At 48.8% G+C, this 15,785-nt stretch overlaps 2 protein-coding genes across 3 annotated transcripts in view; one reads left to right on the top strand and one right to left on the bottom strand.

Annotated features, from left to right (window-relative positions):
- Nucleotides 1-11,201, top strand: part of TRIP10 (thyroid hormone receptor interactor 10) — an 84,150-nt gene extending 72,949 nt beyond the window's left edge. For both annotated transcript variants that reach the window (XM_053371507.1, XM_053371508.1), the window contains 4 exons: nt 2,457-2,589; nt 4,843-4,967; nt 6,998-7,128; nt 9,632-11,201. In XM_053371507.1, the coding sequence (XP_053227482.1) occupies nt 2,457-2,589; nt 4,843-4,967; nt 6,998-7,128; nt 9,632-9,780 (538 nt within the window). In that variant the 3' untranslated portion in view covers nt 9,781-11,201. The remainder of the gene's footprint in view (nt 1-2,456; nt 2,590-4,842; nt 4,968-6,997; nt 7,129-9,631) is intronic.
- The window catches only part of SH2D3A (SH2 domain containing 3A), a 29,638-nt gene continuing 24,308 nt past the window's right edge, over nt 10,456-15,785 (bottom strand). Inside the window, exons 9-11 of the mRNA XM_053371505.1 lie at nt 15,662-15,773; nt 13,976-14,167; nt 10,456-12,335 (exon numbers count right to left, since the gene is read on the bottom strand). Of these exons, the coding sequence (XP_053227480.1) occupies nt 12,184-12,335; nt 13,976-14,167; nt 15,662-15,773 (456 nt within the window). The 3' untranslated portion in view covers nt 10,456-12,183. The remainder of the gene's footprint in view (nt 12,336-13,975; nt 14,168-15,661; nt 15,774-15,785) is intronic.

Raw genomic sequence — 15,785 nt, 5'->3', positions numbered from 1 at the left:
CCGTTGAGTTCAAAGGGACTTACTCCCAAGTAAATACCTATAGCCTTTAATACAAAAAGGCCACTATCTCGTCGGTCTTTTCCAAACAGCCAGGCTGAAAACACTTGACTTGGTAAAAGGCCAAAAAGTTCATTGCTTGTCGGTTGCTATCTGTCATAGGGCAGGATCCTGGCCTGACTGCATTGGCTGCCCATCAGTTTCCAGGCCCTATTCAGAGTTCTGGTTTTGACCTACAAAGCTTTAAAAGGCTCAGGGTCTCAAAGACCGCCTCTCCCCATATGAACCTAGCTGGACCCTGAGACCATCCTCTGAGGCCCTTCTTTGCGTGCCTCCCCCACGATAAGTCTGAAGGGTGGCAACATGAGAGCAGAGCCTTTTCTGCAGTGGCTCCCCATTTGTGGGATGCTGTCCCCAGGGAGGCTCGCCTAGCTGGGTGAAACATTCCTTTTCTCCCATGCCTTTGGCTCATCAAACAATCCAAGGCCTTTCAAACTGCTTACTTTTGGTTAGTTTGTTACTATCAGTGCCTTTCCCCCTAGAAAAATAGGTGTGGGTACTCACCATGAAGTTGTTACAGTAAGTGCAACACTGTAAGAGAGAGAGGGAGAGAGAGATGTGTGTGCTGGTACTGTGTACCCTTGAATAACCCCTGAAAAATAGCACGGGTTACTAGGATAATTTTTGTGTGTTTTTTTATATTGTAAACCCCCCTGTGATCCTCAGGTGAAGGGTGACATAGAAAATAAATAAAAAATCATAGGGATTTTAGGGCTGTGCAAAATTTGTCATTATTTTGTTTTTGCGTAGAAATCCTTAATCGTATGAAAGGTGATATCATGGATGCTTTTGTGGAGGGCCTTCTCGGTGGTGGCGCCCGCCCTGTGGAACGCCCTCCCATCAGATGTCAAGGAAATAAACAACTAGCTGGCTTTTAGAAGACAGCTGAAGGCAGCCCTTTTTAGAGAAGTTTTTAATGTTTGATGTTTTATCGTGTTTTTAATATTCTAAATTAGGAGCCGCTTAGAGTGGCTGGGGAATGAATGAATGAATAAATAAATAAATATATTATTATTATTATTATTATTATTATTATTATTATTATTATTATTATTATTATTATTTCTTAGATTTCTGCATTGCAGGGGGTTGGACTGGATGACCTTTGGGGTCCCTCCCAACTCTACAGTTCTACGAACCATGAAAATTAATGCCGTCATACATTTGTTTAGTCTTTTACGGTGCTCCAAAACTACTGTTGTAGTTTTTGCTGCCATTTGCTGGATGAGACCCTGGAGATCATTGCTTGAGCTTATACTTCCTCTGTAGATCATGTCCTTCATTTCCTTCTGACCTCGCTGCCCTGGTTTGCATGTCATGATAAGCCACGGTCTAGTGTCTTAAACAATTGTTGAATCGTGAGCGTGCCTCTCCCTTGCCACGTGGTTTTTCCCCCTGCCTGGCCCCACCCCAACCACTCGCTGCATCATCCAAACCCAGGCCATTGTTTGTTTGTTGCAAGCAAACCATGAACAGAAAGTCAGAAATGAACCAGGGTTTGTTCTTAGCATGTTTCTGTTTTTTTGTTTGTTTGTTTTCAAAAAAATTTTATTGGTTTTCACAACATTACAAACAAACAAACAAACACATAAGACAAACAAACATAAATCATATCCTTATTGAAAATTACACTTATTAACATTGTTAAGTGACTTCCTCGCTTCCCCTTGGTTGGATTTCATTGCATATCCTTTTAACCGTTTTCCAAATCACAGTTCTTATAAAATTTAGCTTAAACATTAACATCCTTAGATCTTCACATTATGAAATTAGACATATTAATTCATCACTTAACATAAATAAAATCCTAAGCCAATTAAGTATCTGCAAGCTGTTTTCAGTTAATTTAACTTAACATATTTAACTAAGTAATCATTAAATTTAATCCACTCTTAGCGTGTTTCTGGCTTACCGTCCATAGTTTCTTTGAAACAAACAAGCCACTGTCTAGAATCAGATGATCCAGAAAGTCGCAGTGTGGCTTGTCTGTGCCATGCAAACGAGAGGGAAGGGGTGTGCCATGCTTGCAGGAAAAGGCATGTTCACAGTTTAAAGCATGGTGGCTTATCATGATATGCAAATGAGGACGCTGCCTATATTTAGGATTACAATCATGCACCTGATGGTGGACTCTAGCTCAGGAAAGCTAGTTGTAATGCATTAGTCTTTGTGGTGCCTCGGGGCTCTAGTATTTTGCAGCAAAAACAGCATGCATAGCTACCCCTCTGGAAAAATGAATGAATCTTTTTGCTTTCGGGCGGCACGGAAGGTTAAGAATACCTAACTGGCCCTGTTGGGCAATGCAAGGCGGCCAACCCCATGGATTCTTGATTTTATGAACCTGCTTTTTTAGAGTATCTTCACAACACAGAACATTTTGCCCTCCTCCTTTCTTTCAGGGATGCCTTAAATAAGATGAAGGATGTTTACCAGAAGACGCCGCAGATGGGAGACCCTAATAGCCTTGAGCCAAAGATCTCTGAGACTCTGGGCAACATTGAGAGGTTGCGACTAGAAGTCCAGAAATGTGAAGTAAGGGACTGGCAGGCAAAGCGGGGGGGGGGGGGAGAGAGAATTCTCTTGCACTTTCCAGGTTTCTTACTTGCACTTATATAAATCATCACATGTATGGCTCAGGCACGGCTGACCCGGAGCTGTGTCCCAAATGTTAAGGTTTAGGCGTGATTCTATTTTTGTAGATCTGACCCAGGCAGAAATTTATTTGTCATTTATATCAGTAACCCAGGGTTAGGGAACCTCCTCATTGGGCCTACAGGGCCGTTTCAAGCAAGTCACGGCCACCTGGAGCAGGTGAGAGACCTGTTTCCACCAAGAGAGATTTGCAATTGTTCATCAGGTCTAGTGGGGCACTTCTGCAAGCTGCGCATTTGCCCTCACCATTTGATTTCAACTGTGAGGGCAAAAAAATTGTCACTCCAGCGATGGGCAGATGAGCCGTCCTGCCCACCTGCTGTATTTGGCCTACTGGAGGCGGTGGAGATATGGGCTGCCTGCCAGATCCAGTTGCCCACTTCTTCAGTAGCCCTGTAAACTGTGCTTCACACCATATCTGATGCGATTCTTCTAGAGAAAGAGGCGCCGGAACTCACTGTGAACACCTCCCTTGTTCTCTTATAACAGCAATGGCGCCCATAAACAAAAGACCTGGCCTGTTAACAGATTGGGGTGTGCCTAGCAAGTGTGAGACAGAGGTGATTCTGTGATCGGCTCCAGACAGTGGTAGGGTCAGGCATTTGCTCAGATCCACTGCCTGAATCCACACTCTGCACAGAAGCCACCCAGACCAGGCCAGAGATAAAATGGGAGGGTTCTCTGCTGGCACATCTTCCAGGTGAAGAGCCAGCTGAGAGTGCCTTGGATGTGGTTCCCAATTTATTGGATCTGAACTAGGTAAAGGTAAAGGGACCCCTGACCATTAGGTCCAGTCATGACTGACTGGGGTTGCGGCGTTCATCTCGCTTTACTGGCCAAGGGAGCCGGCGTACAGCTTCCGGGTCATGTGGCCAGCATGACGAAGCCACTTCTGGCGAACCAGAGCAGCGCATGGAAACACCGTTTACCTTCCCGCTGGAGCGGTACCTATTTATCTACTTGCACTTTGACGTGCTTTCGAACTGCTAGGTTGGCAGGAGCAGGGACCGAGCAACGGGAGCTTAACCCATCACGGGGATTCGAACCACCGACCTTCTGATCGGCAAGCCCTAGGCTCTGTGGTTCAGGTTCTTCGCCATCTTACAAATAGCTGCTGATACACAGCCGTACCTTGGTTTTTGAACAGAATGCATTCCGGAAGTCCATTCGGCTTCCGAAACTTTCGGAAACCAAGATGCGGCTTCCGATTGGCTGCAGGAGCGTCCTGCAGCCAATCAGAAGCCACGCCGTACGTTCAGCTTCCGAGCTAAAGTTCGCAAACCAGAACACCTCCTTCCAGGTTTGCTGCATTTGAGTTCCAAGTTGTTCATGAACTAAGCTGTTCGAAAACCGAGGTATGGCTGTACGTTACTGCTCATTAGATGGGACAAAAGCTGCAGCCCTGCTGCTATTCATTCCCATGACATTTGCACAGAGCAGCTTCCTGACAAGTCACACCTAGGGAGGAGGAGGAGCAATCTGTCCTTTTTTCTCCCCCATTTTATACCCTGAGCATCACAGCATCTTCAGGTAGCCCTGAATGTCGTGTGTGGAAGCCTGATCAGAACAGGGATGGATGAAACATTGGAGAGGGCCTTGTTTTCTTCAGTGGATCATTGTGGCCATCCACACGTTTCCATTCTTCAAGAAGCCACAGCAGACAGGACAGCTGTGCAAGCAGCCCAGGCACCACTGTGGGGAAGATGAGGGACGCGGGTGGTGCTGTGGTCTAAACCACTGAGCCTCTTGGGCTTGCTGATCAGAAGGTCGGAGGTTTGAATCCCTGTGATGGGGTGAGCTCCCGTTGCTCTGTCCCAGCTCCTGCCAACCTAGCAGTTCAAAAGCACACCAGTGTGAGTAGATAAATAGGTACCACTGCAGCGGGAAGATAAATGGTGTTTCTTTGTCCTCTGGTTTCCTTCATGGTGTTCCATTGCGCCAGAAGCAGTTTAGTCATGCTGGCCACATGACCCGGAAAGCTGTCTGTGGACAAACACTGGCTCCCTCAGCCTGAAAGCAAGATGAGCGCCACAAACCCAGAGTCGCCTTTGACTGAACTTAACCATCCAGGGGTCCTTTTTACCTTTTACCTGTGCAGTGAAATCCTAACCTATGTCCCTTCTTCTTCTATAGGCTTGGTTGGCAGATGCAGAGAGCAGGATGTTGAGTAACCGACCTGATAGCGTCACACGCTACAACCGCCACTTGGATCATGCAAGCGCCCTGAACAACAATAACTGTTCGCATGACAAGGACAGGTGAGAGCTGGGTTTGCAGGGCAAGGTGCAGGACATCTGGCTGCCCCCATAGCAGGTGTGCTCTTTTTTTATGAACAGAAGATGAGCCAGGGTTTTGGGCATTTGAATCTCTGCAAGTCCCTGGAAGGGCTGCTTTGCTGCAGTGGAACAACTTGCTGCTTGGCAGCAAGTTGGCATGAGCTACATGGGCTGAGTTGCTCGTTGGAACAGAGCCAAGGCCTCAAAACTTCCTTGAGCATCCGATTCATTTTTAATTACTTAAGTTTCTCTACTGCCCTGTACCCACAGGTCTCAGGGCAGTTTACAAGAGAAAATCACAATATATAACAACACGAAATACATAATCGAAAACACAAGCAAACCAATAACCCCTCCAAGCACATTGGATTATTATTTTTGACATGAGTTAAGGGTTTGTGTATTATGTGTTTTAAAATTCTTTAAAAGTTGTTACACACTGCGAGTCTCAAGACCTTCCCCATTAATATTAGGAGTTGTAAATAACATGGTTAAAGCAGAGATCCAAATCTGAAAAAGCCAATACAGTACAGTGGTACCTTGGTACTCAAATGGCTTGGCTCCCAAACAAATTGGCTCCCGAAAGCCGCAAACCTGGAAGTGAGTGTTCCAGGTTGCAAACGTTTTTAGGAAGCCGTGCCTTGTTTTCTTTTTGAACTGTTTCGGGATTCGAACGGACTCCCGGAACAGATTAACTTCGAGATCCAAGGTACCGCTGTACACATATTTGCAACAACCTTATCACAGGTTCTCATTAACTCTTCCACTGAAACCTAGTTTTTGGTGTATTCAGTTTGTTGCTTGAACCCACCCAGCCTCCATCTAAAGAGTTAACTTCGGGGACATGAAATTGTCCCTAAGCCCTGGATGTTACAGGCTGGAGAGAGAAGCAGCAGAAAAGTCAAGACACATTGTCCAGTTGCTTCTGTTCCTAGAAGCAGTGGAGACCTGGCCTGTGGCTGATGTCAGGTGCTTTTTTGAGGGTATTGTCCCCTTCCATAGTCTCTCATGCTGTTGTAATCTTGCACCAGGCCCCAGAGTCTCTTCCTAGTCTGAGGCCTGTTGCTTTTTCCAGTGTGCAATGCAGTGCTTTTACTGGAAAGCAACCTGGAGCTCACAAAGATCAGTAGAAGAAGACAGGAACTACAGAATAAAAAATAATGAAAACCCCAGTCCTGTCCAGTCCCCAGCTGGGTGGTTGCTTGGACTCAAAATAACCCACGTTGTCAGAAGAAAGCAGCAAAGCCCTCTGCACGTGCATGAGGGAACAACCCCCAGATTCCCCCCCTCCACAAACTTTTAAAGAGAAGGAAAAGGGTTTAAAACAGTGGGGCCATGAGAACAAAAGACGGAGGTGAATGGGTCACACTTCTATGCAAAACATGAGTGACGCTGCGTTTCAGGGGGTTGGACTAGATGACCCTTGGTGTCCCTTCCAACTCTACAATTCTACGATTCCATGACCCATTCACAAAAGTCAGTTGGTGGTTTCTTGCAAATATAACCATCTCCTATTTGATGTTTATTTAAGGTAGAGTTTTCTCAGAGCTTAATTGGACAATGACCCCATGCAGAAAGTGGCTTGGCTCACTTGCGTGAGCTGTGCCTTATCCTCTGTAGAGTGCATCTGCTTTATTGGTGCATTGTGTGAGCCCGAATTGAATAGGTAGATTTGTGTAGGTTAGCAGCTGGATCATCCTACCTTTTGGGCCAGGGAAGGGATTGTTTGCTTTTTGGTAAGGAGAACATTTCTTTTCCTCTCCCTTCCGATTCTTTGGTTTTTCTCCCGCCTCCATCCCATTAACTGGTACTGACCCTCCTGGCTCTTGATCAGATTCAGTAATTGCCGCTTGCGGTGCAGCATAAATACGGAGGTCCTGAATATCAGAGGGAAGCATTTGTCTAAGGAAAGCTTTGCAGGAGAGCCCAGCAGCCCTGGTCCCTTGACTTGCTTTGATCCCAGTGCTGGAGAGAGAACCAGCTTCACTCTCTTTTCTCCCTTCCCCTTGCAGCCTCAACACCACCCACTCCGATGAGAACCAGGACACACTCAACCAGCCCATCTACACCGAGTTTGACGATGACTTTGAGGAGGAGTTGACGTCTCCCATAGGCACCTGTGTGGCTCTCTATCAGTTTGAAGGTACCTGCTCAGCAATATTGCCCAGTTACTATATTTGCAAAGGGACGCGGGTGGCGCTGTGGGTTAAACCACAGAGCGTAGGACTTGCTGATCAGAAGGTTGGCGGTTTGAATCCCCACGACGGGGTGAGCTCCTGTTGCTCGGTCCCTGCTCCTGCCAGCCTAGCAGTTCGAAAGCACGTCAAAGTGCAAGTAGATAAATAGGTACCACTGTGGCGGGAAGGTAAACGGTGTTTCCGTGCGCTGCTCTGGTTCGCCAGAAGTGGCTTAGTCATGCTGGCCACATGACCCGGAAGCTGTACGCCGGCTCCCTCGGCCAATAAAGCGAGATGAGCACTGCAACCCCAGAGTCGGCCACGACTGGACCTAATGTCAGGGGTCCCTTTACCTTTACCTTACTATATTTGCAAGGAACAGTCCTGCTTTTCGACTGTGCTGTTTGGAATGTGCTATTTCACTCTGCTAACTTGGCAGCGCCAGCTTGTGAAGGATGCAGTGGCCAGGCCAGGCTCCTTTTGGCCTATATGGCTTCACCTAAGAAAGAGACCCAGTCTTATTCTCTTCCTGCCCCGCCAGCACAGTTTTCTAACAAAAAGTAGTGTCCTGGGTCCGGAAAATGTGATTCCTCATCCTATAAGTTACAGATAAAGCAAAGGTAGCCATGGTGCCTTGAAGTGGGGGAGGAACCCAAGAGCCACAAAATTTACACTGCACAAACCCCCGCAAATTGTTTTATTTGTAAAGCATGTGCAAAATGGTCCAGTTTGCACAATTGTTTCATTGGGGCTTCTACCACTGCACACTTTCACCCCTCAAAATAATAATAATAATTTATTAGTTATACCTCGCCCATCTAGCTGGGTTTCCCCAGCCACTCTGGGCAGCTCGCAACAGAATATTAAAAACACAATAAAACAGCAAACATTAAAATCTTCCCTAAACAGGGTTGCCTTCAGATGTCTTCTAAAAGTCAGATAGTTGTTTATTTCCTTGACATCTGACGGGAGGGTGTTCGACAGGGCAGGTGCCACCACCGAGAAGGCCCTCTGCCCAGTTCCCTGAAACCTCACTTTTCACAGTGAGGGAACCGGCAGAAGACGCTCGGCGCTGGACCTCAGTGTCCAGGCTGAGCAATGGGGGTGGAGATGCTCCTTCACGTATACTTCCATTTGGTGATTCCTCTGGCTTCTTGCAATTTCAGGTGGCATTGCCACACTTAAAACACACACATCTTGCTCAGATAGGAGGCCACTGGGAGCCTCGAGGCAAAGGGGCTGCTCAGGCCTTTATCTGCTTAGCTCCAGCAGTACTGCAGTCTCAGAAGCCCCCAGACAGGGGAACCTGTGCCTCTCCAGATGTTGCTCAACTCCAGCCACAGCTAGGGATGATGGTCCTTGCAGACAGGCAAGGTCTGGAGGGCCGCAGGATCCCTTCTCTTGCACTGGATTCTTCCCCTACACCTCCTTAGCTTATTTCTGCAGCAAGGAGGATGGCGGCATAGGCAACTTGTCTATGGGAACAGGATGCCTCTGGTCTGATCCAGCAGGGATCGGCCATACATTCCTATGGTGAACTTTCTTTCTTTTAAGTGCAGTAGTGAAAAGGAAGATTCTCCGGAACCTGAGTTCTGTTGTGCCTTTCCTGCACTTTGGCAGACCCTCAGCATGCAAATAGTCCTTGTCACAAGACGCCCCTCCCTAGAGAGCTAATGACTCATCCAAAATGGCAAAGCTCACCCCATACAGTCTTTCTGGGGTTGTGGAGGGGTTGCTACAGCTGTTTCCCTGCCGATGTCCTGGCTGGGGACACCGGTCAAGTATCCCAGCCGCATGGGCTATGGAGGCAGAGGTAAACCAACCTAAATAAAATCAATGTTAACTTACACAAGGGCTGTGGAAACCACTGCTGCTTTTAATTTGTCTAGGGCAGAGGTAGGTAAAGTCCTGGCTTCTTGTTTTCACATCCACCCCATGTTCCAAGCTTGCTGTGGTTGTCACTGGGTTGTACATCTCCTGCTACAGTTCTACTTTTGAATGCAGGTGGCGCTGTGGTCTAAACCACTGAGCCTCTTGAGCTTGCCGATCAGAAGGTCGGCGGTTCAAATCCCCGTGATGGAGTGAGTTCTCATTGCTCTGTCCCAGCTCCTGTCAACCTAGCAGTCTGAAAGCACACCAGTGCAAGTAGATAAATAGGTACTGCTGTGGCGGGAAGGTAAACAGCGTTTCCGTGCACTCTGGTTTCCGTCACGGTGTCCTGTTGCGCCAGATGCGGTTTAGTCATGCTGGCCGCATGACCCGGAAAGCTGTCTGTGGACAAACACTGGCTCCCTCAGCCTGAAAGCGAGATGAGCGCCGCAACCCCATAGTCGCCTTTGACTGGACTTAACCATCCAGGAGTCCTTTACCTTTTCTTTTCTTTTTACTTTTGGGTTATTTCTTAGGTTTCTGCTCACTTGCCGGCTTGCTTGCTCTCTCCCCCACCCCACCCCACCCCCTCCACTCCAGGTTCCAGTGAAGGTACGATCTCCATGCTGGAGGGCGAAGAGCTCGGCTTGATGGAGGAAGACAAGGGCGATGGGTGGACCCGCGTGCGGCGAAGCAAAGGGGGCGAGGGGTACGTCCCCACTTCCTACCTGCGGGTCAACCTCAACTGAGTGCTGAATTGGCCGTGGTACGAGGCCTGCGGCTTGGAGACTTCCGAGTCAACAGCAGGGCGCGTGTGGAAGAGAGGTGCAGTGTTTCAGCTGACTGAGGGGGAAGGACGGTGCAATGCCTGCTGCAGGTGACCCCGTCCGAGAAGGAAGGTCACACCAAATCACCACTGCAGAAACTGGGGGAGGCGACTTTGCTTGCTTGAAGAGAAGAAATGATGGCTGCAGCCCGCTTGGATAAGAGCCATGGGGGAGAGGGGTGGAATTGGTCTCCATGCTAATAATGTGCCCCCAACCAGTAATTCCCCTTTCCTCCCTCCCCGCCATGCCTTTGGAGGCAAGCCCAGCTACACTAGATCCCTTGCAAAACCTTCTCTAGCAGGAACGGATCGAAACGTGCCGCTTGCTTCCTCCTTTAGCAACGTTGCGGTTTTGCATAAAGGATGGGGATGCCTCGCTTCCCGCCTCTAGCCCTGGGTGGGTCTCCCATAGTGTAAGCGCAATTGGTGTGGCATGCGCGGGGGGGGGGCTTGCTTCCTCTCTCCCAGCTGCCCTGGGCAAAATAGGCCCGCCTTCTCATGGGGGCCAGGTGGCAGCCATCCCCCTCAGTAGGGCTGGTCGGAGCAGAGGTCTCTAAGGAATCAGTAGCTGCTTTGCACTGCAAGTCAGTAGACTCTGTGTGTGTGTATGTGTGTGTACCAGTGAGAAGGGAGCCGGATTGAAAGGAAGCCTTTAACTTGCACCCTCATGCCACTGTGCCTGCCATTGACTTTCTGGGGTAGGGTGGAGGGAGAACCGGGTTGTGAATAGCTGCTTGGCAAGGCAGTCGGCTGCTATCGCTGCATAAGGTGTGAGCACCACCCCTCTGCTCGGAAGGCAGGCCAAATGCCACAGCCGCATCAAACTCACCCAGCTCCTCTTTCCTTGAAATGCACTTTATTTTTCCTGGATTGATTGGCCTGGCCCCTTCAGCCATTCAGAAGTGCCTGCTCCCTGGAGTCACTACCCTGAACCCTGAATTTTGCCATTGGGGACAGCCACCAATTACTTCCTGCCCCCCAGATCTGTGGACTTTCGTGTGGCTTTGTTTTTAGGAAACAAAACAAAAAAAGAGGACTCTTTAACATATTAGCCTTTTTATACAGTGACCAATTTATTTTACCACTCAGTTTAGCTTCTTACTCACATAATCGGTAAAATGTCCCTGGCTCTTAACCCTGGTTCCCCCATAAAGCATGGAGGGGGGTAAGGGGATTTTGGGGGTCCCGAGCCACACTCTCTCTCGAGATGTAGAATGTATTTGCTGGTGCCTTTTTACACTTTATGTAAATAGCAGACAAAATTTAGCCTGTGCAGTTGACTGTTGGTTTCTCTGGCCTCCCAAGTGCGGGTTTTTTAAGAAGTTTATAAAAATGCTAGACGGCTGTGTATGTCGATCATTTGGGAGCGGACTACCCCCTGTCCCTATTTATCACAAAGACCCCCTGCCAACCAAACTTTCTGCCCCCTCTTTATCATAAGCTGCCTCTATGGCTTGTAAGCAAAGCATACATGACATAGACGGCAGCAAAATATGAAACGGCAATTAGTAAAGCAAGGGTGTTAGGAGACCTGGGGCTCTTCAGCCCTCAGCTGGCAGCCCCCAGGATTAGGTTATGGGGGTTGCTGGAAGACCACCGTTTCCCAATTTCTACAGCAGAGCTGCGGTGAGATGAGGGAGTTTCATAACTTGAGGGTTTGGGGGGGTGCTCAACTGCTTAAGATTAATTACATCTAATTCTAGAAAGAACCGTGCCTTGAGTATCTCCTTTAATTTTGGAGTGGGGAGACACCTTCCAGCATCAGTATTGGACAAATGCCACTAATCAGTTAGCTGGGAGAGCTTAAATACACCTGCAGTTAAGTTTCAACAGCCTTGGTCCAAACACCAACACAGATACCTATAAGCATGTGCTGAAACAGAAGGGGTGTGTAAAATGTAACTTCATGGGTTCTAAAACCACACCGGTAATCCCAGATTTCCCCATCTGTAGCATTCTTAATTGGCATTCAAACTAGAGTAGGATGGGAACAGAATGCTTCCTCCACCACGTCGTAACAAAGGCCTTTGACTGCTTTCTACCTGTTCAGTCCCCAGCAGAGGCTGCCTGTATTCTCAAAGACCGGGAGAGGCCCCAATGGCCTTGGGCAGCATAGAAAGACGACCATTTGTTTCCTAGAAGGAATGTCTATCTCACCGAAAAGTCTCGGCTCCTTGCGGACGCTGCCGCCTGCGCCTTCCAGTCCCAGAAGTTTCTCGTAGCAGCAGCAGGTGCTTCCTCCTTTGGCTTCTCGACAAATTACTCTTTGCCGTTCCCTGCGTGCATCCCAGCTGGTGTGTCAGGAGTGCAAAACTCTTAGTCCCATTCATTCCAATTTCTGGGAAAGGACAGTCAGGATCTGTTCAAATTTCTTGTGCCTCTCCACCCGGTCCACATCGACTCCTCTGCTGCCCCAGAATAAGCGGAGGGAAAACTCAGTCTGGAATGCTTCCAGGAGTTCTGGAGTACCTTGGAACCCTGGAGAAAGGGATAAAAAACAGCCATGAGGCTCCAGCAGTTGTCAGTGGGGAGTGAGAGACTTACATGTAGGTCAGGCACCAGGTTTGCCCACAATAGAGGTGGCTCAAGGTGTGAAGTTGCACATTATAAGCTTCGAGAGAAGCAGACCCAGGACATAACAGCAGTTTGAGCAGTGCTGGCTTAACGGAAAGGCTCAGCATGAAACCATATTCTTTAGATGCCACAATGCCAGGTAGAAGAAAGGGCAGCCCCTCTGGGCCACAGTGGCGCTCTTGTGCATCAGCTTAAACACACATGCATGAAAACATTAAGGCAGCATGAAAAGGCATGCCTCTCTGCAAGCCTCTGCTTGAGGCACCAGGTGTTGTCTCTGCAGAATTCAGATCCTGAGCAAAGCAGATTATGATGTTATCACAAGCAACACAAGCCACAGTGGACAGATGCGGCATGTCCCAAATTTAACCCCCCGGGCTTCAGGGAAAGGAACTAACAGGCTACTCAAGTAGTTCTACAAGACATGACCTCCTGTGGGTTGATTCTCGCTATCTAGCTTTTTTATTGGAAAGACAGAAAAGCTAGCTGGAGAAGGGAAAGAGTGTTTGCCTGGGGCTAAGACAAGCTGACACAGAAAAAAATAATGGATGTGCAGAAGCCTTCGCTGCCTGGAATAAAATGTAGGTTAGGCAAGACCTTGACACAAGTTGCACGTGCGCCTGAGAGGCCTCGCTTTGAGGATCCCCTTGGGTGTTTTTGTGATGTGCAAACTACACCTCTAGCAACCGTCCAAAAAAATCTTGCTGTTTCACATTTTCAGCACCAACATGGCTACAGGATTTGACTGAGGACACCCAACAGTCTCTTGCTTGAATGGGGGGGGGGCGGCAAATGGGGCATGCATCTGCACATGGACACATGGCATTTATGGAGGGAACGGCAATGTTTCAGCCACTCCGTAGGACAGAAGGAGGTGCCGCCCATGGCAAGAGCAAGGCTGGACCTAGGAAACCATGCTGGCAGGCAAAATACAGTCCAGCAGCAGCAGCAGCCCCTTTTGCCGTGGCAAAAGTCAGCGATGGAACGGCTGCCTGCCAGATTTCGATTTAGAAAGCCCAGGTTCCAACCCCTACACAGCCACGACACTCACATTGCCCCTGGAGGCACCTGCCTCTTTCTGCAGCTCAGCCAACTTCGTTTCCTTAACTTTTATTTTTCGGTTTCTACAACAAACAATCCCCATGTCCTCCACCCGCCAAGAAACGTTCCATGCATATGCAGTTGTAAATGTTTGAGAGAATAAAACGTAAGTCTCTCATATACAGTTGTACCTCGGGTTACATATGCTTCAGGGTACAGACCCCGCTAACCCAGAAATAGTGTTTCAGGTTAAGAACTTTGCTTCAGGATGAGAATAGAAATCATGCTCCGGCGGCGCGGCAGCAGCAGGAGGCCCCATTAGCTAAAGTGGTGCTTCAGGTTAAGAACAGTTTCAGGTTAAGTACGGACCTCTGGAACGAATTAAGTACTTAACCCAAGGTACCACTGTACCCTAACCTGAGCACAAAATGAGACTGTAAAGGGATGAAGCTGCCAACCTCTGGCCAGGCTTGGCCCATCTGTACTGTCAAGAGCTACCCTACCTTGGAGCTTGGCTTCAGCGCTGATTCGGTAGGCACTGGCATTGGTGGCCATGAACCGAGCTGCTTCCAGTGTCCGTAGAAGAGCGTCACAGGTCTCCTCGTTGCTACCCCAGACTTCTTCTCCTTCCATAAGGCAGAGGAGGGGCAGGATGTGGGGAACTGCAACCTCCTTCAGGGTGGGGACTGAATTCCCTGTGGGGCAGAAGCACAAATCACTTTGTAATTAAATTATTTTTTAAAAAAGAAAAATGGAAGGGGCCACAACTAGAAAAGCCCATGCCTTGCAGGCAGAAGTTCTGTGTTCGATTCCTGACATCTCTAGTTAAAAGGACCCCAGGAGCATTTTTCTAATGGGAAAGACCTTAAGGAGTTGCCATCGGTCATAGCAGACAGCGCTGACTAACAGGCTGACTTGTGCAAATTCTCAAAAATGCTGCTGCTTCAATTGAGAGCTCAGTCAGAAAATTAAGAGTGCTTTTTAAAAAAACAAAAAATGGAGCTTCAGGAGACAGTAGGAGAGCAACGGTATATGAGATGCAAGTATATAGGAAAGATGAAATGTTTCTCCAAGAGCCTGTGCGCATATTCATCTGGGTGTCATCCAACTGCAGGGGGAGCCTACAGAGTAGTCCCCAGCCAGAGGCAAGGTACCGTATTTTTCGCTCTATAGGACGCACCGGACCATAGGACCCACCTTGTTTTAGAGGGGGAGAACAAGGAAAAAAATTCTCCCCCTCTCTGCTCAGCGCCCCTTCAGCGAAGCGGCAGGAGAAACGGAGCCCCTTCCATTTCTCCTCCCGCTTGGCTGAAGGGGCGCTGCGCAGCTCTCCCTCTCTGCTGAAGCCAGGAGAGCAAGACTCTCCTGGCTTCAGTGAAAGGAACCTGAAGCCTGTGGAGCACAGTGGGAACTCGCGCTGCGCTCCGAAGGCTTCAGGCAGCTATCCCTGAAGCCTGGAGAGCGAGAGGGGTCGGAAAGCGAAAGCAACGTGAAGCCTCCAGAGCGCGGAGGGAGCACTCCCTCTGCGCTTCGGAGGCTTCGCGTTGCTATTGCTGAAGCCAAGGAGCCTGCATTCGCTCCATAGGACGCACACACATTTCCCCTTAATTTTTAGAGGGGGAAAAGTGTGTCCTATAGAGCGAAAAATATGGTAGTTGTCTCCATCCACACCTACTTCCAAGATGGGGAGGCAGCAATGCGTTCACATCATCCCCAGCTCAGCCGGCACAGGCTTTTTCTTCCTGGGCCGCCATGTAAATGGGGCTGTAGCCAAACACCACCTGCACGTTGAGAGGTGGGTACAAAAGTGACCTGACCTTGAGATTTGGGTGGGGGGCCTGCAATGACAAGCCAAGAGCTGCCATAGTGTTTAGTACCAAAGCATGGAAATGGAAGGTTCCAGAAGGGTACCAAATGGTTTTTAATAGGTCCCTTCCAACTCTACAATTCTATGGTTCTAGCAAAGCCCTTCCTGTGAACTGTGGCACAGGCAGAAGATCCAAACATCATAGCCTCCCATGTGGAGGCCACAAAAATAAACGTCTGTGGGGCTGTACACCGTGCGACAGCTGCAAACCACAACTAGGTTCAAGCATGTGGAAAGGGAGCCATAGAACCATGTCATCACGTAGACACCATGTTCTGCATCCTCAAGGCATGCCTCCGTCAAAATGGCTAAGAGGCCTCACCTTCAGCCCGGTTCAGGCACCCCATGAGAGGCTTCAACATCTTCTCAAAAGTGATGGCGCTCTGCGTGTGGTTCTGGCGCAGGTGCCTCCATGTTTGCTCCAGTCGTGTGATCTATAGAGGGAG

Source organism: Podarcis raffonei, chromosome 17, assembly GCF_027172205.1.
Source record: "Podarcis raffonei isolate rPodRaf1 chromosome 17, rPodRaf1.pri, whole genome shotgun sequence".
NCBI classification, from domain to species: Eukaryota; Metazoa; Chordata; class Lepidosauria; order Squamata; family Lacertidae; genus Podarcis; species Podarcis raffonei.
Note: the sequence above shows the minus strand (reverse complement) of the source record. Positions and strands in the feature narration are given on the sequence as shown.